Below are 26,460 nucleotides of genomic sequence, written 5' to 3' on the forward strand. Positions count from 1 at the left end.
GTTGTCTTGGCGCGTGCGCACTTCTGTCTCTCCCTCTATCCTCCTGACCTCCTCCCGATTTCTCTTCTCTGCGGCGCAACTTGGTCCCCCTCCAATTGAACAACTACACACCCATATTACAGCCATACACACACATACTACACACATGAGGGATGGCCGTCGCTGTCTTCGGAAAGATTCTAATCGGCATTTACGTGGAAATCAAACGGAGTGATGGTAAGACAGAGATCTCCCCTTGTCGACCGCTAGCTAGCTAGCTGGGTGAAGATGCATTTTTCATTGAGGCGCTGTCGCGTTAGCTACATCATCTTTGTTGCTTCCAGGCAGCGCCTAGGCAGGCAGGATGCTGAGTTGGATAACTAGCGTAGCAATGGCATGGAGATCTGTGCTCGGCGCTATTGCCATGTCCCTGTCTGACATAGCGTCACAGTCTGACATAGCGTCCCTGTCTGACATAGCGTCACAGTCTGACATAGCGTCCCTGTCTGACATAGCGGCTGTCAATCAAATGGGTTATTACCTGAATGACGTAGCCTTTAGTGGATAAGGCTAGCCGGCTAGCTAGTAGCAGGGAGGATGCATCCACCTGTGCGGTTATAGGCCGTGCTGGCTGGCAATGATACTCCATTCATCCGCTATAGCATTTAGCTAACAGGCAAAGTGGGAATAGTCACAGTAGACTGTTCAGCTCTAGCATGCACGCGCTTGTCATTGCAGTAGCTTACACTCTCATTGAACAAATATCGGGTGATCATCTTGATTTCATTGCTTTGTGATTAGATTACAATGGCCTATCATATCCACTTCATTCCCTGGGTGTGATATTATGGGGTGATATGGTGTATGGTGAATACATCTAAGAGCATCTCCAGAATGATGATGATGATTTGTGACTGTTGTCTTTGCTCGGATCTGTGCTAGTAGTAGACAAATGTAATCAAACATCAGGACCACGCCCATTGCGCATAGTAGCCTAGTATTGTAGCTGGCAGTAGCCACTGAATATAGCCTACTAGCTACTACTTTATAAAGTAGGGCTTGTTAGTCTAAAGTGAAAAGTATTTGGTTGCTATTTATTTCATTCCCGCCTGTTCTTGCTCTGGGGAAGGACTAGCAAAATACATGCTCTGTTAGTGTTTCAGCAGCAATGAATATGTCTTCATTGTTTTATTATCTGCAACTGTATGACTGTTTTTTATCAAGCAACTGTATGTGACTGTATTTTTGTATGTTTGTTGTAATTTGGACTCATCGCAAAGAGAAGAGCTGTAGCTGTTTAGAATGAGACCTTATGGAAACAAACCATTTTGCATGTACAGTAACATAACGAAAAGCAAACAATCTAATGTTGACATGCATAAAAGCTTTTGACAAACAATCAGATCCAGGGATATTGACACATCTGTCACTGAAGGCCTCTTGCCCATCCTGGCAGATTCTGTCTGGTCTCATCCTCCTCTTTGGTCAGTGTGATCTAATGTATTTTGGTCATGGCTGCATTTCAATAGTCAAGAGTGTATAACTGTATGAGTCTACAAGTGTTTTCTCTTGTCTATGGCAGCCAGGACGAATTCAGCATGACGTGGTCACATGGCTGAATGAAGATTTTCTGGTTCTGTAGCCTGTAGTAGTCTACAATACAGATGTTATCTATATGTTTATAACATGTATCTTGCAGGTCGAATCCACCAGGCCATGGTGACGTCACTGAATGAAGACAACGAGAGTGTCACGGTGGAGTGGATAGAGAATGGAGACACGAAAGGGAAAGAGGTACTGTGTGTGTGTGTTACGCATTCATGTCTGACCCCCTATCAGCTTTTATCAGAAAGAGGATTTACTGCAAATCAGCTTTACTATAGATGCCCTTAAAGTGGAACTAACAACGTTTTAACTACTTTGTAGATATGAAACAAACAGACAAATCGTAATACACTACATATACAAAGTATGCGGACACCTCTTCAAATGAGTAGATTCGGCCACACCCATTGTTGACAGGTATATAAACAGGTATATAAATCGAGCACACAGCCATGCAATCTCTATAGACAAACATTGGCAATAGAATGGCCTTACTGAAGAGCTCAGTAACTTTCGACATGGCACCGTCATAGGATGCCACCTTTCCAACAAGTCAGTTTGTCAAATTTATGCCCTGCTAGAGCTGCCCAGGTCAACTGTAAATGCTGTTATTGTGAAGTGGAAAAGTCTAGGAGCAACAACGGCTCAGCCACGAAGTGGTAGACCACACAAGCTCACAGAACGGGACCGCCAAGTGAAAATCATCTGTCCTCGGTTGCAACACTCTACAGAGTTCCAAACTGCCTCTGGAAGCAACGTCAGCGCAATAACTGCAATAGCTTCATGAAGTGGGTTTCCATGGTCGAGCAACCGCACACAACGTGGAACAGTGGAAACGTTTCACCGTCTGGCAGTCCAGCGGACTAATCTGGTTTTGGCGGATGCCAGGAGAACGCTACCTGCCCGAATGCATAGTGCCAACTGTAACGTTTGGTGGATGAGGAATAATGTTCTGGTGCAGTTTTTCATGGTTTGTGCTCCTTAGTTCCATTGAAGAGAAATATTAACGCTACAGCATACAATGACATTCAAGAGTATCTATTTATGTAGCAAGCTAAAAACGTGGAGCCTAACGTTAACTAGGTAGCTAGCTGCTAGGAGGATGTCAAGTCATTGAAGGAGTGGGTGAGTGACTGACGTTTTCCCCTCATATCATTTTTCGGTGGCTACACAGCTAGAGATGCAGGTGTCATTTGGTTAGCTAGCAAGAACTTGAACGGCTTATTCAGTTAATTAACATATCTTGCATTCACAAGTTAACTCTGGCTATCTACTCCGATTTCAGAACACTCTTGACTGAGTGTGCCAGAGCGTAGAGTAACGAATGAATTTACGAACACGCACAAAACACCGGGTGAATGTTAATTTTTTAATTTTTAATTTAACCTTTATTTAGCTAGTCAAGTCAGTATGACCGACAAGCCGTTCATACTAGGCAAGTCAATATGACCGGAGTCAGTAAATATAGGCACAAAAACAGGATATGGTAGTAGGTGCCAGGCGCACCAGTTAGTGTCAAGAACTACAAAGCTACTGGGTTTTTCACGCTCAACAGTTTCCCGTGTGTATTAAGAATGGACCACCATCCAAAGGACATCCAGCCAACTTGGCAAAACTGTGGGAAGCATTGGAGTCAACATGGGCCAACATCCCTGTGGAACGCTTTCGACACCTTGTAGAGCCCATGCCCCGACTAATTGAGGTTGTTCTGAGGGCAACTCAATGGTAGGAAGGTGTTCCTAAAGTTTGGTATATTTACTGTGATTCCTACAGCAAGGAGGAACTGCGCTGCTTGATTGACAGGGGTGGGGCTTTTGTGTGGGAAGCAGCCTCAAGAGGACAGAGGGAGAGAGAGAGACAACAAACTGAGTAAACTATAAAAACGGACGTTACACGCTGCTGTGTGGCTCTCTTGCGATATAGACATTGCACCTGTCAATATTTAGATTTCGATGTGAATTAGATTCATTGTGCAGCCCTTAGTGTGTGCGCGTGAGCGAGCTCCTTCACACATCTTTTTTAAAACATAGCCTATTTCTCTTCTTAAATGTCACTGGTTAATCAACCTCACTGCACATGAAGCGAAAAAGTGTGACTTTCTTGTCTTCCTGAGTTATCGAGATTACTTTATTAGTCCATACAAGACAAACATTTGTCTTCAGCTTTTTTTCACCCAACACCACCAATACAGTGGGCTTTGGAATTATTGGATCCCTTGATAAAGATTAGCAAAAAAGACTGCATAATATAAATAATACAAATACTGAGCTTTTTACAACGGGTGGATTGGGATTCCCATGGTTAGAGCCTGTCCCGCCCATGACATACTAGGTGACACACACATAGCCAGTACATTCATATAAAAGTGCCATTGTTTATGTCGTTGCCTAGCAACGCACTACTACCACTACTTATACTACTAGCCTTACCATTATTGGATACCTTGATAAAGATTAGGAAAAAATACAGTATAAAATAGTACTGAGCCTATATTGTATTTTTTTTAAAACATAGGGGTCAAAATGACTGGATCCCCTGTTTTCAATACTCCAGCACCCTCCCCTTGCGAGGATGACGACAATGAGCCTTTTTCTCAAATGTTTTATGAGATTGGGGAACACATTGGGAGGGATCTTAGACCATTCCTCCATACAGAATCTTTCCAGATCTTTTATATCCTTTGTCTGCGCTTATGAACTGCCCTCTTGAATTCAAACCACAGGTTTTCAAGTCCAGAGACTGAGATGGACATTTCAAAATGTTGATTGTGTGGTCAATTAACTATTTTTTTTTTGTGGATTTTGATGTGTGCTTGGGGTAGGGTTGCAAAGGGTCGGAAACTTTTCGGTAAATTTCCATAATTCTTCCTGAAATTTTCCATGGGGAGTTAATTTGGGGAATTTTGCTTAAATTCACCAAAAAAAGTTAGCTTATAACAGTGAACCTTTTTTTGTGGGATACACATAAGGCAATTCTAGGTCTTGTGGCATATTTTGGTTAAACTATCCCCAATTCAATGGAATTGCAACCCTCTGCATGCACAGTGCATTCTTCCATCACATGTGCAGTGCAGTCTTCAATCACATGTACAGCTGATTCTCAAGATCTTGCACACTAATGAGATGCTATTGAGCTGACACTACTACACTGTCTGAGACAAGGACTACATGCTTTCCGGTAAGTTTTTATTACAATACTGGGTGGGGTGAATATATGTTATATGACAAACATGATTTTTTGTTTAACTAGTAAATAGTAGCCTACAGCAAAGTGTGTTTAGAGAATTTCTAACTTGTTAACAATTTCTGCTGGTTAGTTTTTGCTACCATGTGGGTTTTAGCTCGCTTGAGCCTGCTAACTGTGGAATGTTAATTCACCTGTTTCCATACGTGTTTCTTTTTAAAACATTTATCTTACAAAGTTGTTGTCTAATCAAACTGCTTAACTATATATCTTTACATGGAATTGTACTCATTTTTTCCCTAATCTTTACAGGAAAATGCCACAGGCACTATCTGATGTGTGGAGACATTTCACTGCAGCTAATGTAGAAGGAAAAGCTGTGTACATCTGCAAATACTGTGCCAAATCATATGTGAAGAATGCAACAAAGATGCAGAATCATCTGGCCAAGTGCATAAAGTTTCTTCAGCGCTGACAAAAAGCAATCTCAGACAAAAGTCCCTCTACTTCTATTCGAGGTGAAAATGATGAGTCAGACACCTTATCGATACAGCTCATGGTCCTCCTGGAATCTGAAGGTTTTTTTGACTCAATGGAGGAACGTAGTCAGGGAAATGCTGATGAATGTCTTGCTCGAGCTGTGTTTGCAACTGGTTTACCTCTGATGCTCACAGGCAATGTGTATTGGAAGAGATTTCTGAATGTTCTTTGCCCAGCATACACCCCTCCCACCAGATATGCTTTATATACTCATTTGCTGGATGCAGAGTTCAAAAGAGTTCAACTGAAGGTCAAGCAAATCATAGAGAAAGCAGACTGTATTGCAATCATCTCTGATGGGTGGTTGAATGTTCGTGGGCAAGGAATAATTAACTACATAATCTCCACCCCTCAACCAGTATTCTACAAGAGCACAGACACAAGAGACAACAGACACACCGGTCTCTACATTGCAGATGAGCTGAAGGCAGTCATCGATGACCTTGGACCACAGAAGGTATTTTCACTGGTGACAGACAATGCTGTGAACATGAAGGCTGCTTGGTCTAAAGTGGAGGAGTACTATCCTCACATCATACCCATTGGCTGTGCTGCTCATGCATTGAATCTGCTCCTCAAGGACATCATGGCACTGAAATAATGGATACACTCTACAAGAGAGTCAAGGAATTGGTTAGGTATGAAAGGGTCATCAAGTTGTAGCAGAAATCTACCTCACCAAGCAAAGTGAGAAGAATAAGAGCAGCACATTGAAGCTGCCCAGCAACATCCTTTGGGGTGGTGTTGTCATCATGTTTGACAGTCTCCTAGAGGGGAAGGAGTCTCCAAGAAATGGCCATATCACAGTCTGCCGATATGAACAGCCCCATCAAGAGGATCCTCCTGGATGATGTATTTTGAGAGAGAGTGGGAAGCAGCCTGAAAATCCTGAGACCTGTAGCAGTAGCCATTGCACGGATTGAGGGAGACAATGCCATCCTGTCTGACATTCAGACTCTGCTTGCAGGTGTAAGAGAAGAAATTCATACGGCCCTGCGACTTCATCAAAAAGCATGAAGACTTCTGCCTGAAGCCCATACATGCCGCAGCGTACATGTTGGACCCCAGGTATGGTGACAAGCATCCTGTCTGGTGCAGAGATCAACTAGGCCTTTGGTGTCATCACTACTGTGTCTCTGGCCTGGATGAGGGCAAGGTTCTTGGCAGTCTGGTGAAGTACTCTTCCAAACAAGGGTTTTGGGATGGAGATGCAATATGGCAGTCGTGCCATATTGGGGTTATTGTCTTGCTGGAAGATCCACTTGCGGCCAAGTTTCAGCCTCCTGGGAGAGGCAACCAGGTTTTTGGCTAAAATGTCCTGGTACTTGGTAAAGTCCATGATGCCGTTGACATTAATAAGGGCCCTAGGACCCGTGGAAGCAAACATCCCCATAACATCAAAGGCTAAACCTACCGCTGGTGTGTGTGGCCAAAGACCTCTATTTTCGTGTCATATGACCATAGCACCGGTTCCAATCCAAGTACCAATGTCGTTTAGTTAAGTCCAGGCAGTGCTATTGTCAGATGACATGAAAATATAGGTCTTTGGCCACATACACTAATGGTGGGTTTGGCCTTAGAAAGAACAATGCATATGCAGAATATAGCTCATCCCTACTGTTAAATATGGTTATGGTGGTGGATCTTTGATGTTACAGGGCTGTTTTGCTTACACTGGTCCTGGGGCCCTTGTTAATGTCAACAACATCATGAACTTTACCAGGTACCAGGACATTTTAGCCAAAAACCTGGTTGCCTCTGCCCAGTGGTGTAGTTTGAGAAACAGATGCCTCACAAGTCCTCAACTGGCAGCTTCATTAAATAGTACCCGCAAAACACCAGTCTCAACGCCAAGAGTGAAGAGACGACTCCAGGGTGCTGGCCTTCTAGGCAGAGTTGCAAAGGAAAAGCCATTTCTCAGACTGGCCAATCAAAATAAAAGATTAAGATGGACAAAAGAACACAGACACTGGACAGAGGAACTCTGCCTAGAAGGCCAGCATCCCGGAGTCGCCTCTTCACTCTTGACGTTGAGACTGGTGTTTTGCGGGTACTATTTAATGAAGCTGCCATAAGCGCAGACAAAGGATATCAAGGATCTGGAAAGATTATGTATGGAGGAATGGTCTAAGATCACTCCCAATGTGTTCTCCAATCTCATAAAACATTTTAGAAAAAGGCTCATTGTCATTATCCTCACAAGGGGAGGGTGCTGGAGTATTGAAAACAGGGGATCCAGTCATTTTGACCCCTATCTTTATCAGATTTTTGGGGAATTACATGTTAAATAAAATCTCTTTCTCTTGGCTCTGGTTCCTGGTCCACTTCCTCTTCTTCTTGTTTCATTTCTTTCATAACCTCCTCCTCTTCTTGTTGGCACCATTCTTCAAATGTAAAAATAAATAAATATCAAAAGTTACTTTTAAATCATCCATGAGGAGTTACCGGTGGTAGTAGTAGTATGCTGCTAGGTAATGATGTAAACAATGGCACTTTTAATGAATGTACTGGCCATGTGTGTTGCCTAGTATGTCATGGGCAGGATAGGCTCTAACAATGGGAATTCCAAACCATCCATTGTAAAAAGCTCAGCATTTGTTTTATTTATTTTATACAGTATTTTTTGCTCATCTTTAACAAGGGATTCAATAATTCCAGACACCACTGTATATACATACAAACACATTAGGTTGGAGAGGCTGGAACAGAGTTTTAACATGTTGTACTCTCTCCCCATGCAGATAGACCTGGAGAGCATATTTGCTCTGAACCCAGATGTGGCTCCTGAAGAGGAGGTAGTACAGAGTCCTGAAACCCCTCCTCCTGCTTCCTCCATCTCCTCCGCTGCTAAACAAATCAAGCCACCCAAGGTCATTCAATTATAATGTCCTAAACTGTGGCCAATAGCCATATGTCTGTACCGGTGGAGGCTGCTGAGGGGAGGACGGCTCATAATAATAGCTGGTACGGTGCAAATGGAATGGCATCAAACACATAGAAACCATGTGTTTTTATTTGATATCATTCCACTAATTCCGCTCCAGCCATTACCACAAGGCCGTTCTCCCCAATTAAGGTGCCACCAACCTCCTGTGGCTGTACAGTATAGTTTTAAGTATAGCATGTGTCACATCTTATTCTTTAAGTTCATGTTGTATTCTTTGGCTCTTGTAGAACCGACGAACAATAGCTCCCCCCAAGACTGAAACACCAGCAAACAGAGGTAAGAAAGCTTCAACAGAACATTGGTCTCCAAGATTCCTCGTGTTCCACAGTCTGGACACAATGTAACACTGGATTCAACCAGGCTGCTACATAACATCCTACTGATCCACTGTACCATGAAAGTAATGATAGTAGATCTCTATTTGAAGAGTTTATTTCCAAAATGCTATAATCACTAGTTTTTCATATTTGTGTTTTTACAACAGTAATGATTGGTAATGAGTACCTACATGTGTGTGTGTAAAATATTGCTGTTCTCAGATTTTTCATTTATAGATTTTAAATGTGAATTATATTTTTTTATATATTTTTAACAAAATGCTACATATCCATTGTTTATCTATAATGGAATGATGGTATCCTGTATATTTGACTGTGATATGTGGTTAGCCATCTTAAGATGAATGCACTGGGTATGGATATACACTACCGATCAAACGTTTTAGAACAAGGGTTTTTCTTTATTTTTACTATTTTCTACATTGTAGAATAATAGTGAAGACATGAAAACTATGAAATAACACATATGGGGAATCATGTAGTAACCAAAAAAGTGTTCAACAAATCTAAATATATTTGAGATTCTTCAAATAGCCACCACTTTTCTTGATGACAGCTTTGCACACTCTTGACATTCTCTCAACCAGCTTCACCTGGAATGCTTTTCCAACAGTCTTGAAGGAGTTCCCACATATGCTGAGCACTGCTTTTCCTTCACTCTGTGGTCTGACTCATCCCAAAACATCTCAATTTGGTTGAGGTTGGGGGATTGTGGAGGCCAGATCCTCTGATGCAGCACTCCATCACTCTCCTTCTTAGTAAAATAGCCCTTACACAGCCGGGAGGTGTGTTGGGTCATTGTCTTGTTGAAAAACAAATGATAGTCCCACTAAGCCCAAACCAGATGGGATGGCGTATCGCTGCAGAATGCGGTGGTAGCCATGCTGGTTAAATATGCCTTGAATTCTAAATAAATCACCAACAGTGTCACCAGCAAAGCATCCCCACACCATAACACCTCCTCCTCTATGCTTTACGGTGGGAAATACACATGCGGAGATCATCAGTTCACCCACACCGCGTCTCACAAAGACACAGTGGTTGGAATCAAAAATCTCCAATTTGGACTCCAGACCAAAGGACCTATTTCCACCTGTCTAATGTCCATTGCTCGTGTTTCTTGGCCCAAGCAAGTCTCTTCTTCTTATTAGTGTCCTTTAGTAGTGGTTTCTTTGCAGCAATTCGACCATGAAGGCCTGATTCACACAGTCTCCTCTGAACAGTTGATGTTGAGATGTGTCTGTTACTTGAACTCTGTGAAGCATTTATTTGGGCTGCAATTTCTAAGGCTGGTAACTCAAATGAACTTATCCTCTGCAGCAGAGGGAACTCTGTGTCTTTCTTTCCTGTCGAGGTCCTCATGAGAGCCAGTGTCATCACAGCGCTTGATGTGTGTTATTTCTTACATTGTTACCCCAGGAAATCTTAAGTTTTATTACATACAGTCGGGAGGAACTATTGGATATAAGAGCAAAGTCAACTCGCCAACATTACATTACGACCAGGAATAGGACTTTCCTGAAGCGGATCCTCTGTTTGGTCCACCACCCAGGACAATGGATCGGATCCCAGCTGGCGACACAAAACAACGGAGCCGCAGAAGGGGAAGATGGAGCGGTCTTCTGGACAGGCTCCGTAGACGGGCACATCGTGCACCGCTCCCGAGTATATTACTAGCCAATGTCCAGTCTCTTGACAACAAAGTAGATGAAATCCGAGCAAGCCTTCCAGAGAGACATCAGAGATTGTAACGTTCTTTGTTTCACGGAAACATGGCTCACTCGGGATACGTCATCAGATTCGATACAGCCACCTGGGTTCTTCACGCATCTCGCCGACAGAAACAAACATCTCTCTGGTAAGAAGAAGGGCGGGGGTGTATGCCTTATGATTAATGAGACGTGGTGTGATCATAACAACATACAGGAACTCAAGTCCTTTTGTTCACCCGACCTAGAATTCCTTACAATCAAATGCCGACCGCATTATCTACCAAAATAATTATTTTCGATCATAATCACAGTCGTGCATATCCCCCCAAGCAGACACATCGACGGCCCTGAAAGAACTTCATTTGACTCTATGTAAACTGGAAACCACATATCCTGAGGCTGCATTTATTGTAGCTGGGGATTTTAACAAGGCTAATCTGAAAACAAGGCTCCCTAAATTTTATCAGCATATCGAATGCGCAACCCGGGCTGGCAAAACCCTGGATCATTGTTATTCCAACTTCCGCGATGCATACAAAGACCTTCTCCGCCCTCCTTTCAGAAAATCTGACCACGACTCCATTCTGTTGCTTCCAACCTATAGGCAGAAACTAAAACAGGAAGCGCCCGTGCTCAGGTCTGTTCAACGCTGGTCCAAACAATCGGATTCCACGCTTCAAGATTGCTTCGATCACGTGGACTGGGATATGTGCCGCATAGAGTTGGACAATAACCGTGATGAATACGCTGATTCGGTGAGCGAGTTTATTAGCAAGTGCATCGATGATGTTGTACCCACAGCGTCTATTAAAACCATCCCCAACCAGAAACCGTGGATTGATGGCAGCATTCGCGCAAAACTGAAAGCGCGAACCACTGCTTTTAATCATGGCAAGGTGACCGGAAACATGACCGAATCCAAACAGTGTAGCTATTCCCTCCGCAAGGTAATCAAACAAGCTAAGCGTCAGTATAGCGATAAAGTAGTCGCAATTCAACAGCTCAGACACGAGAGGTGTGTGGCAGGGTCTACAGTCAATCACGGACTACAAAAGGAAAACCAGCCCCGTCGCAGACCACGATGTCTTGCTCCCAGACAAACTTTACAACTTCTTTGCTCGCTTTGAGGACAATACAGTGCCACTGGCACGGCCCGCTACCAAAACCTGCGGGTTCTCCTTCACTGCAGCTAACGTGAGTAAAACATTTAAACGTGTTAACCCTCGCAAGGCTGCCGTCCCAGACGGCATCCCCAGCCACATCCTCAGAGCATGCGCAGACCAGCTGGCTGGTGTGTTTACAGACATATTCAATCAATCCTTATCCCAGTCTGCTGTTCCTACATGCTTCAAGAGGGCCACCATTGTTCCTGTTCCCAAGAAAGCTAAGGTAACTGAGCTAAATGACTATTGCCCCGTAGCACTCACTTCCATCATCATGAAGTGCTTTGAGAGACTAGTCAAGGACCATATCACCTCCACCGTACCTGACACCCTAGACCCAATCCAATTTGCTTTCCGCCCCAATAGGTCCACAGACGACGCCATCGCAATCACACTGAACCCTGCCCTAACCCATCTGGACAAGAGGAATACCTATGTAAGAATGCTGTTCATCGACTACAGCTCAGCATTTAACACCATAGTACCCTCCAAACTCGTCATTAAGCTTGAGACCCTGGGTCTTGACCCCGCCCTGTGCAACTGGGTCCTGGACTACCTGACTGGCCGCCCCCAGGTGGTGAGGGTAGGAAACAACATCTCCACCCCGCTGATCCTCAACACTGGGGCCCCACAAGGGTGCGTTCTCAGCCCTCTCCTGTACTCCCTGTTCCCCCATGACTGCGTGGCCATGCACGCCTCCAACTCAATCATCAAGTTTGCAGACGACACTACAGTGGTAGGCTTGATTACCAACAACGACGAGACGCCTACAGGGAGGAGGTGAGGGCCCTCGGAGTGTGGTGTTCCGCCCATAACCGGAAGGCTCTCCAGAGTGTAGTGAGGTCTGCACAATGCATCACCGGGTGCAAACTACCTGCCCTCCAGGACACCTACACCACCCGATGTCACAGGAAGGCCAAAAAGATCATCAAGGTCAACAACCACCCGAGCCACTGCCTGTTCACCCCGCTATCATTCAGAAGGCGAGGTCAGTACAGGTGCATCAAAGCGGGGACCCTGAGACAGCTTCTATCTCGAGGCCATCAGACTGTTAAACAGCCATCACTAACATTGAGTGGCTGCTGCCAACATACTGACTCAACTCCAGCCACTTTAATAATGGAAACATTTAACAAAGCAAAGGAGATGATCGTGGACTTCAGGAAACGGCAGAGGGTCAACTTAATCAACTTATCACTAGCCACTTTAAACAATGCCACTTTATATAATGTTTACATACCCTACATTACTCATCTCATATGTATATACTGTACTCTATACCATCTACTGCATCTTGCCTATGCCGTTCGGCCATCGTTCATTCATATATCTTTATGTACATATTCTTATTCATTCCTTTACACTTGTGTGTATAAGGTAGTTGTTGTGAAATTGTTAGAGTACTTGTTAGATATTACTGCATGGTCGGAACTAGAAGCTCAAGCATTTCGCTACACTCACATTAACATCTGCTAACCATGTGTATGTGACCAATAGAACTTGATTCGATGGTTTTCGCAACTGCACTTGAAGAAACTTTCAAAGTTCTTGAAATGTTCCTTATTGACTGACCTTCATGTCTTAAAGTAATGATGGACTGTTGTTTTTCTTTGCTTATTTGAGCTGTTCTTGTCATAAAATGGACATGGTCTTTTACCAAATAGGGCTATCTTCGGTATACCCCCCCTACCTTCACAACTGATTGGCTCAAACGCATTATGAAGGAAAGAAATTCCACCAAATTAAATTTTAACAAGGCATACCTGTTAATTTAAATGCCTTCCAGGTGACTACCTCATGAAGCTGGTTCAGAGAATGCCTAGAGTGTGCAAAGCTGTTATCAAGGAAAAGGGTGGCTATTTCAAGAATATATTTTGATTTGTTTTAACACTTTTTTGGGGTTACTACATGATTCCAAATGTGTTATTTAATAGTTTTAATGTCTTAACTATTGTTCTACAATGTAGAAAATAGTAAAAATATAGAAAAACCCTTGAATGAGTAAGTGTTATAACACTTTGCAAATATTTCTGAAACTCTTAGTTTCTGTTTGAAAAGAAACAGAAACTGTGAATACATGGGGAAAATAGCCCTCAGGCACCGTGATATCTGGAGAGAGAGACCACGATATCTGTAGAGAGCAAGACAGAGAGCGAGAAAGACCATGATATCTTTAGCAATAGTCTAAATATACAAATACACAGATGGAAAAGAGAGAGAGGGTCTGGGGAGAAATAGCTAACTTAGTAATGGAAATGAGAGAAGAGAGAAAGTTCTTGAAATTTTAGCTAGCTTAGTAATGGAAAGGAGAGAGAGGGCCAGGGGAGAGATAGCTAGCTTAGTAATGGAAAGAGAGGAGTGTCTGTTGATAGCTAGCTTAGTAATGGAAAGGAGAGAGAGGGTCTGGGGAGAGATAGCTAGCTTAGTAATGGAAAGGAGAGAGAGGGTCTGGGGAGAGATAGCTAGCTTAGTAATGGAAAGGAGAGAGAGGGCCTGGGGAGAGATAGCTAGCTTAGTAATGGAAAGGAGAGAGAGGGTCTGGGGAGAGATAGCTAGCTTAGTAATGGAAAGGAGAGAGAGGGTCTGGGGAGAGATAGCTAGCTTAGTAATGGAAAGGAGAGAGGGGTCTGGGGAGAGATAGCTAGTTAAATGGAAAGGAGAGAGAGGGTCTGGGGAGTAATAGCTAGCTTAGTAATGGAAAGGAGAATGGTCTGGGGAGTGATAGCTAGCTTAGTAATGGAAAGGAAAGAGGGGTCTGGGGAGAGATAGCTATTTAATGGAAAGGAGAGAGAGTTTTGAAGCTAGCTTAGTAATGGAAAGGAGAGAGATTCTGGGGAGAATGTGCTAGCTTTAATGGAAAGGAGAGATGTCTTAAGTATTGCTTTAGTAATGGAAAGGAGAAAGAGGGTCTGGGGAGAGATAGCTAGCTTAGTAATGGAAAGGAGAGTTTCTGGGGAGTAATAGCTAGCTTAGTAATGGAAAGGAGAGAGGGTCTGGGGAGTAATAGCTAGCTTAGTAATGGAAAGGAGAGAGAGGGTCTGGGGAGTAATAGCTAGCTTAGTAATGGAAGAAAGAGGGTCTGGGGCAGTAATAGCTCTGGAAAGGAGAGAGACCTGGGGAGTAATAGCTAGCTTAGTAATGGAAAGGAGAGAGGGTCTGGGAAAGTAATAGCTAGCTTAGTAATGGAAAGGAGAGAGAGGGTCTGGGGAGAGATAGCTAGCTTAGTAATGGAAAGGAGAGAGGGTCTGGGGAGTAATAGCTAGCTTAGTAATGGAAAGGAGAGAGGGTCTGGGGAGTAATAGCTAGCTTAGTAATGGAAAGGAGAGAGGGTCTGGGGAGTGATAGCTAGCTTAGTAATGGAAAGGAGAGAGGGTCTGGGGAGTAATAGCTAGCTTAGTAATGGAAAGGAGAGAGAGGGTCTGGGGAGAGATAGCTAGCTTAGTAATGGAAAGGAGAGAGGGTCTGGGGAGTAATAGCTAGCTTAGTAATGGAAAGGAGAGAGGGTCTGGGGAGTAATAGCTAGCTTAGTAATGGAAAGGAGAGAGTGTCTGGGGAGTAATAGCTAGCTTAGTAATGGAAAGGAGAGAGGGTCTGGGGAGTAATAGCTAGCTTAGTAATGGAAAGGAGAGAGAGGGTCTGGGGAGAGATAGCTAGCTTAGTAATGGAAAGGAGAGAGGGTCTGGGGAGTAATAGCTAGCTTAGTAATGGAAAGGAGAGAGTGTCTGGGGAGTAATAGCTAGCTTAGTAATGGAAAGGAGAGAGGGGTCTGGGGAGATAGCTAGCTTAGTAATGGAAAGGAGAGAGAGGGTCTGGGGAGTGATAGCTAGCTTAGTAATGGAAAGGAGAGAGAGGGTCTGGGGAGTGATAGCTAGCTTAGCAATAGAAAGGAGAGAGAGGGTCTGGGGAGAGATAGCTAGCTTAGTAATGGAAAGGAGAGAGAGGGCCGGGGGAGAGATAGCTAGCTTAGTAATGGAAAGGAGAGAGGGTCTGGGGAGAGATAGCTAGCTTAGCAATAGAAAGGAGAGAGAGGGTCTGGGGAGAGATAGCTAGCTTAGTAATTGAAAAGAGACAATAACCTGTTGATGACACTGCAGATATGTGACAGTCATTACTCATATTCTGAATTTATAATATATACAATTAAATGAGATGAAAGTGTTGTGTCCAAAGATAATATGGGATGTACTCAATGTGCATTTACTAAACAATGTACTAACAATGACTAAACTGTATTGTGAATGATGTTGTGTGTCTCCAGCTGCAGCAGTAGGGACTACGCGAGCCAGACCCAGTCAAATACAGCACCAGCAAAGCCAACCAGAACCACCCCCACCTGCAGCACTCACAGCCCTACAGACACAGCAGATGACACTACAACAACAGCAGAACGGTAATACACACACACACACACACACAGACACACACACACACATACACACACTCCAGCTGAGTATTGCTAAATAGTCCTGGTTATTGCTAAATACATTGCCATGCTAACGGCCAGTCGTTTTCATTTCCTATTAGTGTAAACCCTGGTTTCAGAGCTCTCTGCTGTGTGTTGAGATGTGTTGTTCCCCCTGGTGGGTTACGATGGGACACATGACCAGTGATATAATGTTCCCAGGCAGAAAGACACTGATAGGCCTATTAGCCATGCTGTACTGCTGAAAGAACAGAGAGGCAGCCAGAGAATAGCTCTTTCACTGAGCTGTTGTAATTTCTCTCTGTATATCCACTATCCTGGAGGGGTGGGCTTCACTTTTATTGCAATGTTTTTTAATGTGTTGCTTAGCGCTCATGCTTTTATCTTTTGCTTGTCTTGTGCATTTGCCTCTAAAGAGCGTAGAAGTGTATCGAAAAAGGACAGACGGTGCAAACAAAATGGATCACTATTCTACGTTTGTACTAGATTATTTTTGATTATTGTCTTCTCTGAACTGTTTCAGCGCGGCGGAAATCCAACTGTGTGAAGGAGGTGGAGAAACTGCAGGAGAAGAGAGAGAGGAGGCGACTACAACAACAGGAGCTGAGAGAGAAGAAAGCACAGGCAGGGTCTCACACACACGAACACACACCGTCACACACACACCAACACACACACACACACTTTTAACCGTGTGCCATTCTCTCCCAGGAGGTAGATGTGACTGTACCAAACTATGAGATCATGTGTATGATCAGAGACTTCAGAGCCAGTCTTGACTACAGGCCTCTAACCACTGCTGATCTGGTATGTATATGTTAGCTGTAGATCTACTTTCATAGATAGAGTGGTGACACGACTTCATTCGCCGCTCGCTGAATCACATCTTGTACGTATGATATTGTTTCACCTTTCAGATCGATGAGGAGCACAGGATATGTGTGTGTGTACGAGCACGGCCCCTCAATAAAAAAGGTAAGTATCAGAATTTCATAAATCCAACACAGGCACACCAACTGTTTCATGGTCAGATGGTCTTTTACATGCAGAGATTTAACAGCATCGTAAGCATCACACTCCTCACTCTTTCACTTGAGAACATTCTTTCTATTTCAAAAGTGGGTTATTCAGAACTCCTTTTCACCTCACCCCTCAGAGTTGACGATGAAGGACCTGGATGTGATCACCATCCCCAGTAAGGATGTGGTGATGGTCCATGAGCCCAAGCAGAAGGTTGACCTGACCAGGTACCTGGAGAACCAGACCTTCCGCTTCGACTACGCCTTTGACGACAGCACCGACAACGACATGGTCTACAGGTACATTTCAAGAACAAAAAGAATTGCGTGAACTGGGCCAAATTCTTGTGTGTATGAGTCAAATCTTCCATTAAGATAAATGCATCATTTATTCCAAAGTACACTACCGGTCAAAAGTTTTACAACACCTCATTCAAGGGTTTTTCTTTGTTTTTACTATTTTCTACATTGTGAGAGCCAGTTTCATCATAGCGCTTGATGGTTTTTGCAACTGCACTTGAAGAAGGTAATGATGGACTGTCATTTCTCTTTGCTTATTTGAGCTGTTCTTGCCATAATATGGACTTGGTCTTTTACCAAATAGTGTTATCTTCTGTATACCCCACTACCTTGTCACAACACAACTGATTGGCTCAAACGCATTAAGAAGGAAAGAAATTCCACAAATTAACTTTTAAGAAGGCAATTGAAATACCTTCCAGGTGACTACCTCATGAAGCTGGTTGAGAGAATGCCAAGAGTGTGCAAAGAGTGTGCAAAGGGTGGCTATTTGAAGAATCTCAAATGTAAAATATTTTTTTTTGGTTACTTCATGATTCCATACGTGTTATTTCATAGTTTTGATGTCTTCACTATTATTCTACAATGTAGAAAATAGTAAAAATAAAGAAAAACCCTTGAATGAGTAGGTGTTCTAAAACTTTTGACTGGTAGTGTATAATATTGTAATTTTAAATTATCTTTACTGTGATTTGGTTAACCTATCTAAAGCATTTCTTCCCTCGTTCCCAAGGTTCACTGCCCGGCCACTGGTTGAGACCATCTTTGAGAGGGGCATGGCCACCTGCTTCGCCTATGGACAGACAGGAAGTGGGAAAACACATGTGAGTTGAACACTTTCAGTGTGTGTTGGATTTTTAATGCGAAGGCCTTACAAAGTTTATTTACTGTTTAACGGATATCATTTTTTTTAAAGCGAGGCAAGCTAATAAAAGATCAAAACAAATTAAAAAGAAATACTATTTGAACCACTTATAAAAATACTAAACAACCTTAGTACAACAAAAGATTTGACACTTTTGGTATAATAGTTTTGGAATGACAGTCACAGGGACTAAAGTTTGGGTCCTGGTCATGTTACCCCTTTTATTAAATACATGTATTTATTTATTTTATTGAACCTTTATGTAACTAGGCAAGTCAGTTAAGAACAAATTGTTATTTACAATGACGGCCTACCAAAAGGCTGGGATTAAAAATAAAAATAGAGCACCACAACACCATAACACCATAAAGAGAGGCCTAAGACAACAACATAACAAGGCAGCAACACATGACAACACAGCATGGTAGCAATACAACATGTCAGCAGCACAACATGGTAGCAGCTCAAAACATGGTACAAACATTATTTGGCACAGACAACAGCACAAAGGGCAAGAAGGTAGAGACAACAATACATCACACAAAGCAGCCACAACTGTCAGTAAGAGTGTCCATGACTGAGTCTTTGAATGAAGAGATGGAGATAAAACTGTCCAGTTTGAGTGTTTGTTGCAGCTCGTTCCAGTCGTAAGCTGCAGCGAACTGAAAAGACGAGCGACCCAGGGATGTGTTTTCTTTGGGGATCTTTAACAGAATGTGACTGGCAGAATGGATGTTGTATGTGGAGGATGAGGGCTGCAGTAGATATATCAGATAGGGGGGAGTGAGGCCTAAGAGGGATTTATAAACAAGCATCAACCAGTGGGTCTTGTGACGGGTATACAGAGATGACCAATTTACAGAGTCTAGTGTGCAGTGATGTGTCCTATAAGGAGCATTGGTGGCAAATCTGATGGCCGAGTGGTAAAGAATTGCTGTCAGGAGTTGGATATGTCCCGGCTGAGTTTTAGACATTTTCTCGAGACATAGTTTTTTATAACGGATGTGCTATCTGAAATATATAGCAGTCTACTAGAGGCATCTTACTGTAATAAGCTGCTTCAGCTTCTATTAATCTTGAAGTCTTTATCCAACTCTTCTTCATTGTTGTTTTTATGTGAAGCTGGGCTTACCTGCAGTCAGATGACCAAATCACACTCTAGTGGCCTCATGGGTGGAATATTATTTAGATTTTTCAGAATTTCAGAATTAATAAACATTATTGCATTTTATTAAGCATAAAATGTGTTTAAGGCTACCAAGAAACACACTGTGTGACCCTGATTTTGCCCACGGCAGTAAAAGGTTTTAAAAATATATACATTTTGTCTGGCCTAACTTGTTAAAGCATATACTGTATGTTTGTTATCACACACTTTCTAGTCTTTCTTTTTTGGCCCATTGCCTTTGTTTGAGAGGAGACTCAACCCCTTTCCCTTTCAGACAATGGGAGGAGACTTCTCTGGGAAGAACCAGGACTGTTCTAAAGGAGTCTACGCACTGGCTGGTACGAACACTACACCATATCTCTCTCTACGGATAAAGTTGCTTTTCTTGAGTTAAAGCGTGTTCCTTCTGTGTAAAGTTGTCTCTTCAGTGAAACCCTTTTCTCTCTGTGCAGCGAGAGATGTGTTTCTCATGCTGAAGAAGCCAAACTACAAGAAGTTAGACCTCAATGTCTTCGCCACCTTCTTTGAGATCTACAGCGGGAAGGCAAGTGAAGTGACCAATATATCTTCAAACCCCTGGAGGATGTGTTGACCGTGTTTATATGACCGTGTATGGTTATCTTGTGGTTGTAGTTATTTAAGTGTTTGACCTATTTGTATGAACATAAAGCCAAGCTGTGTGTGCTGGAGGATGGTTGTGGTTGTGGTTGTGTTAACCTGGCCACGTTGTTGTGTTGTCGTTGTCTTGTGGTTGTCTAGGTGTTTGACCTGCTGAACCGGAAAGCCAAGCTGAGGGTTCTGGAGGATGGGAAGCAGCAGGTGCAGGTGGTGGGGCTGCAAGAGAGAGACGTCAAATGTACTGAAGACGTCCTCAAACTCATAGAGGTCGGAAACAGCTGCAGGTAAAACCACGGAGGAAGAGAGGGATTATTTAATAGATTGCCATTTTATGTTCTAAAAGATTTTTAAAAATCATCTAATTTCTCCTAATTTTGTCTCTTTTCCTGCCGTTTATTGTCGATCTCTCTCTCCAACATCTCTCTCCCAGGACGTCAGGTCAGACCTCGGCCAACGCCCACTCGTCCCGTAGCCACGCTGTGTTCCAGATCATTTTGCGGCGGCGAGGGAAGATGCACGGCAAGTTCTCGCTGATTGACTTGGCGGGGAACGAGAGGGGTGCCGACACATCCAGCGCTGACCGCCAGACACGCCTGGAGGGGGCTGAGATCAACAAGAGTCTGCTGGCACTCAAGGAGTGTATCAGGGCTCTGGGTCGGAACAAGCCCCACACCCCGTTCAGAGCCAGCAAGCTGACCCAGGTCCTCAGAGACTCCTTCATCGGGGAGAACTCCAGGACATGCATGGTGACATAATATACACCTCCTTTAACACATACTGGCCTGGTTTGCTGTTTATCCACAAAGCACCTACGATAATGATTTTCTAATGATGTACCAACTGCTAATCCCCCCACAGATTGCCACTATATCTCCTGGAATGGCTTCCTGTGAAAACACTCTAAACACTCTGAGATACGCCAACAGGTGAGACATTCACCTGCCTAACCTCAACCTAACAGACTATCTACATCTCACCTACTACTAATTACTAAGACTGTTAGTCAATGGGGAGAAGTTTAATTAATTCAAGTTGTTATTGCAGAATATTCTTCCTCTCCTCACTCCCCCTTCTTGATACGAGCCAAAACATTAACCCTTATCCTGACTGGATCCTCTACCTTCTGTGTGTGTGTGTGTGTCTCTCTCCCCCTCTCCAAACAGAGTGAAGGAGTTTGGGATCAGCCCGTCAGACATCCCCTTCTCCCAGCAGCAGGGTGGTGGAGGGGGGGGTCGTGCTGAACTCTCCCCCACTAACACCTACGAGTACGATGACTTTCCCAACTCTCCCACCAGGTCTCTCCTCTCTACGACTTCTACTAGCTACCATCATGTACCTGTCCTCTCTCATTTCACTCCAGGAAGAGGTTACCCCTAAACACAGACCTAGGATCAAATTAACTGTAACTGTATAATAACTATAAGGCCAATCAGATGATTAAAAATGATATCAATCTGATCCCGGACCAGGGGTAACTTTTATCTACTCTTTTCATTCCCTTTTTAACCCCTTTCTTTTCTATTAACCATCATCTTAAGCTAATGTCTGGTGTCCATATTAGTAAGGAATGGCTCCAAACTTGCACGGCCTCACGTTTTACAGCTTGTTTTATATCATTTATTTAACCAGCATTGGTCATTCAGTTTCAGTTTGTCAGAACTGAGTTGTGGCATGATTATATATTTTACTCTTTCATTCATTTATTGCATTTCATCTATGTTTAACTCTTTCTTTCAGAAGCGGTGTTTTGTTTTTAATGTTTTTCATTCCCAGCTTGTCCTTCACTCTTGTGCCTGAGAATGTTAAAAAATATATATATTTAACCAGGTAGACCAGTTGAGCTATAAGTTCTCATTTACAACTGTGACCTGGACAAGATAAATCAAAGCAGTGCGACACAAACAACAACACAGAGTTACACATGGGATAAACAAACGTACAGTCAATAACACAATAGAAAAGTCTATATACAGTGTCAGCAAATGTAGTAAGATTAGGGAGGAATGGCAAAAAATAGGCCATAGTTGCGATATAATTACAATTTAGCAATTGAACACTGGAGTGATAGATGTGCAAGTAGAGATACTGGGGTGCAAAGGAGTAAAAAATAAATAATATGGGAATAAGGTAGTTGGGCTATTTACAGATGGGCTATGTACAGATGGGCTATGTACAGATGGGCTATGTACAGGTGCAATGATCTGTAAGCTGCTCTGACAGCTGATGCTTAAAGTTAGTAAGGGAGATATAAGACTCCAGCTTCAGTGAATTTTGCAATTCATTCCAGTCATTGGCAGCAGAGAACTGGAAGGAAAGGCGGCCAAATATGGAGTTGGCTTTGGGGATGACCAGCGAAATATACCTGCTGGAGCGCGTGCTACGGGTGGGTGCTGCTATGTTGACCAGTGAGCTGAGATAAGGCGGGGCTTTACCTAGCAAAGATTTATAGATGACCTGGAGCCAGTGGGTTTGGTGACGAATATGAAGCGAAGGCCAGTCAGCGAGAGCATACAGGTTGCAGTGGTGGGTAGTATATGGGGCTTTGGTGACAAAACGGATGGCACTGTGATAGACTGCATCCAATTTGCTGAGTAGAGTGTTGGAGGCTATTTTGTAAATGGCATCGCCGAAGTCAAGGATCGGTAGGATAGTCAGTTTTACGAAATAAGAAGCCGATTCTAGATTTAATTTAGGATTGGAGATGCGTAATGGGAGTTTGGAAGGAGAGTTTACAGTCTAACCAGACACCTAGGTATTTGTAGTTGTCCACATATTCTAAGTCAGAACCGTCCAGAGTAGTGATGCTAGATGGGCGGGCAGGTGCGGGCAGCAATCAGTTGAAGAGCATGCATTTAGTTTTACCTGCATTTAAGAGCAGTTGGAGGCCACGGAAGGAGTGTTGTATGGCATTGAAGCTCGTCTGGAGGGTTGTTAACACAGTGTCCAAAGAAGGGCCAGAAGTATACAGAATGGTGTTGCCTGAGTAGAGGTGGATCAGAGAATCACCAACAGCAAGAGCGACGTCATTGATTTATACAGAGAAAAAAGTTGGCCCGTGAATTGAACCCTGTGGCACCCCCATAGAGACTGCCAGAGGTCCGGACAACAGGCCCTCCGATTTGACACACTGAACTCTATCAGAGAAGTAGTTGGTGAACCAGGCGAGGCAGTCATTTGAAAAACCAAGGCTGTTGAGTCTGCCAATAAGATGTCCATTCATTGCCATTGGTTCATTGACTGTTTTAACCAGATCAGTCAGGTCACATGGTCAGGGAAAACTGAATCCTACTAATGTGAGTGTGGTGTGTGCTCAAATCTCTTAGCCTACTAGGTGAAAAATCTGTCAATGTGCCCTAGAGCAAGGCACTTAATCCTAATTGCTCCTGTAAGTCGCTCTGGATAAGAGCATCTGCTAAATGACAAAAATGTGTGTGTGTCGACAGGGTGAAGGAGCTAACGGTGGACCCAGGGGTGATGATGGAGGGGCGGGGGGGAGGAGGGGGTCACAGCGTCACCCAGCTGGAAGTCCTGGAGGCTCAGTGGGGGGTCGGCAGCTCACCTCAGAGAGATGACCTCAAACTGCTCTGTGAACAGAACGTAAGAACATACGCACACTCCTTCCATACAGTCACCTCTCTATGTACTGACTAGTACTCTAATCTGCCTCTCTCAACTAATGAAAGAATATCAGTTTATTTTACTGTCAGATAAAATGTGTGTGGTTCTTCAATATAGGAATGATTTCATAATTCAGCATAACACCTCCCTCCCTCTGACTCTCTTAATCTCTCCCCTCTCCTGTGCTCTCTCTCCCCTCCCTCTATCTCCTTTCTCCCCCCCCCCTCTCATCCCTTTTTCTCTCTCTCTCCTCCTCTATCTATCTCCCCTCTCTCTCCCCAGGAAGAGGAGGTGTCTCCTCAGCTCTTTACCTTCCATGAGGCTGTGTCTCAGCTGGTGGAGATGGAGGAACAGGTCCTGGAGGACCACCGAGCTGTGTTCCAGGTACACACACACACATACAAACACACACAAGTACACACACACACACAATCACACACATATTATTCAGGGTGTGTCTTTTATTCTCTGTGTGTGTCCGGTGCAGGAGTCTATCCGTTGGCTGGAGGATGAGAAGGTGTTGTTGGAGATGACAGAAGAGGTGGATTATGATGTGGACTCTTACGCCACGCAGCTAGAACAGATCCTGGATCAAAAGATAGACATCCTCACTGAGCTCAGAGGTAATGGGGTATTCTATAACTGATTCTAGATCAGAATAAGTCACATTATTTGCAAGTAATTAGCAAGTATATTTTTCTGATTTTTATCTTAGCATTTTTATCTGATTTCTATCCCTTCTCTCCTCCCCTCTCTCCTCCTTTCTCTCCTCCTTTCTCTCCTTCTCTCTCAGACAAAGTGAAGGGTTTCCGTTCTACACTCCAGGAAGAGGAGCAGGCGAGCAAACAGATCAACCCCAAGAGGCCTCGCGCTCTTTAGACATGTCACACACACCTACACACGTACACACACACACACACGCGTACACACTAACACACACTAATCCTAACACTTAACTGGAACCCTCTGGCGTAAAGGATACTTAAGACTGTCATAAGCATGACATAACTGATGTCATAAGTTAATTGTCCCTGATCGATGGTCGTATATTTGTAAATGTGGGTGTTGGCATAAAGCATTGTTTGATTTGTCCAGAGGGGTATAGTGAAAGGCTTTACAGCACAAAACATCTGGAAACCACTGTTGACAAGCAACTGATTTATACCCTTGTTTAGACCTGAACAAAGTGCTATAATGTAAGTTATGATTTAAGGATTATGAGGTGTTGCACCATTTTCTATGTACAGGCTCCTCCCATTGCTGCTTGTTAATATGATCCATCCATCCATCTGTAAAAGCGAGGGCAGATTCCCTCTCCTTTCCATCCCCCTGTAGACTGTATGTACATGGGTAATGTATCTGTGTGGTGTAACGACTATCGACCGCTTCTCATTTAAACAAAGAAAAGACAGAATGATTTATTTTAAGCACCTTTTTATAAGATTAAAATGTGAGATATGATCTTTCTTTTTTTTTAAAGAATTAAAATCACTTATTTAGTAACTATGAAGTACTTCATTAGATCTTGCTCCTGGAGAGTTGTAGTATGTGCAGGCTTTCTTTCCAGTCCAGCACTAACACACCTGATTCAAGAAATCAACTAAACCCCAAGACTGAGCAGCTGAATAAGATGTGTTAGGGTAAGCCTGCACACACTGCATTCATCTCTCCAGGACCAAGAGCAACGAACACTGATTTAGTAAGAAATACCTTTCTGACCACCTCTTCTGATCATGTAGCCTATATGGGTTAAGGAAGTGATCAGGTGTTGGTCTGGGAGCCAACCAGATGCATGCATGCACAAACCAGCTCTGATTGTACTATAAACCTCCATTGATCTAACTGTACCCTCCTGTGTCTACTGTACATAAATCCATTACTCTTTAGGACCGTGTTCTCCTCCAGTGTTTCCTCCTACCATTTCTTAGGCAAGGTGGCCTGCCTGATCAGCACTGTTGCCCCCCACATCTAAAAAGGCTGATTTGAAATGTTCAGTGTCTTCAACCTTCTGATGTTGCTTTTGGGGGGCGTTGCGCCTCGCCAAAGAATAAATCTTTCGGAAACACTGTCTTACAAATGCTTCTAATGACTAGCTTGTAGAAGACTGCTATATGTGTTTCTTGCCAGGATAAATATTTCTATGTACCAACCTGCCTCTTAACAAGCCCAGTCTCAGTTGTATCCTGTCCATTCTGTTTACAAGGCAATCAATATGCTATTAACTGAAGAGATCCCCTGGTACTATGAATCTTGTAAAAAAGTCTCTGTTTTCTCCCACCATCCCATTTGAAAGTTGTTTATAAAGGGAAGATAGATGTATAGTGAGGACTGAGTTTGGTTCTAGCTGCTGCGGTGGAACTGGGACTTGACTACAGTACCTTATGATAATATATGTGTGCATCAGATGTAACGCTGCCTGGCGTAAAGAATAAAGAACCACATGACTGACTGGACATACTGCACCTTTTGCTATGCTTGTTCTGACAATAATTATTCAGACATTGACATCCGTAGAGACCATGATCTCCAATCACACCAATTTTATTTAGTTTTACATCCCATATGCAACAATAATTCTCATGACACATTTGTTTACGGAAGTACCCCACCCCACCCACCTCAACAGTGCGATAAATTACACTTAAGACAATTTTTTCTTCAATGTAAAATAAACAACATTTACCAAAACATTTAAAAAATTGTGTTTGCATATTGTATTTTCATGCATAATTGTAGTTGTGGTTTAAAAGGAGTAAGTGTTGCTGGGGACGTCCTTGATCCAGACGTGTTGTTCCTGCATTCTCCATCGTCTGGTGTACCAGGCAACTTGTTTGTCCTTCATTTCCCTATTCTTCCCCTCAAAGGACTTGAGATCTGGCCACTCGGATTTGAGTTGAGATGGACTACTTGTCACATGCACAAAGTTGTACTCTTTTGCAAAAATAACAAATTCAGAGGCTGAGAACTGGGGCCCATTTTCTG

The 26,460-nt window shown here is 43.3% G+C and overlaps 1 protein-coding gene across 2 annotated transcripts; it reads left to right on the plus strand.

The window, feature by feature from the left end:
• LOC112257467 (kinesin-like protein KIF2A) lies at positions 1-26,137 on the plus strand. 2 transcript variants are annotated; one of them, XM_024431039.2, is made up of 20 exons: positions 1-216; positions 1,679-1,773; positions 8,049-8,177; positions 8,482-8,530; positions 15,726-15,857; positions 16,414-16,514; positions 16,602-16,697; positions 16,808-16,865; positions 17,047-17,209; positions 17,943-18,033; positions 19,517-19,580; positions 19,695-19,786; positions 20,002-20,144; positions 20,291-20,606; positions 20,719-20,786; positions 21,024-21,155; positions 23,304-23,457; positions 23,761-23,862; positions 23,966-24,101; positions 24,272-26,136. In XM_024431039.2, the coding sequence occupies exons 1-20, from the start codon at positions 153-155 to the stop codon at positions 24,355-24,357; spliced, it is 2,271 nt and encodes a 756-aa protein (XP_024286807.1). In that variant the 5' UTR covers positions 1-152; the 3' UTR covers positions 24,358-26,136. The 2 variants fall into 2 exon arrangements, with proteins under 2 accessions (XP_024286807.1, XP_024286808.1); XM_024431040.2 differs by lacking the exon at positions 21,024-21,155 and having other exon boundaries at positions 24,272-26,137.
• The last annotated feature ends 323 nt before the right edge of the window (positions 26,138-26,460 follow it).

The sequence above is a fragment of the Oncorhynchus tshawytscha genome, linkage group LG09 (assembly GCF_018296145.1).
Source record: "Oncorhynchus tshawytscha isolate Ot180627B linkage group LG09, Otsh_v2.0, whole genome shotgun sequence".
In the NCBI taxonomy this organism is placed as follows: domain Eukaryota; kingdom Metazoa; phylum Chordata; class Actinopteri; order Salmoniformes; family Salmonidae; genus Oncorhynchus; species Oncorhynchus tshawytscha.

Excerpts from the sequence above, each read along its gene's own strand:
- LOC112257467 (XM_024431039.2), top strand. The coding sequence starts at position 153 with ATGGCCGTCGCTGTCTTCGGAAAGATTCTAATCGGCATTTACGTGGAA. Across the intron at positions 18,034-19,516 it reads CAGGAAGTGGGAAAACACAT|ACAATGGGAGGAGACTTCTC; the intron begins GTGAGTTGAACA and ends TTTCCCTTTCAG. Across the intron at positions 19,581-19,694 it reads AGGAGTCTACGCACTGGCTG|CGAGAGATGTGTTTCTCATG; the intron begins GTACGAACACTA and ends CTCTCTGTGCAG.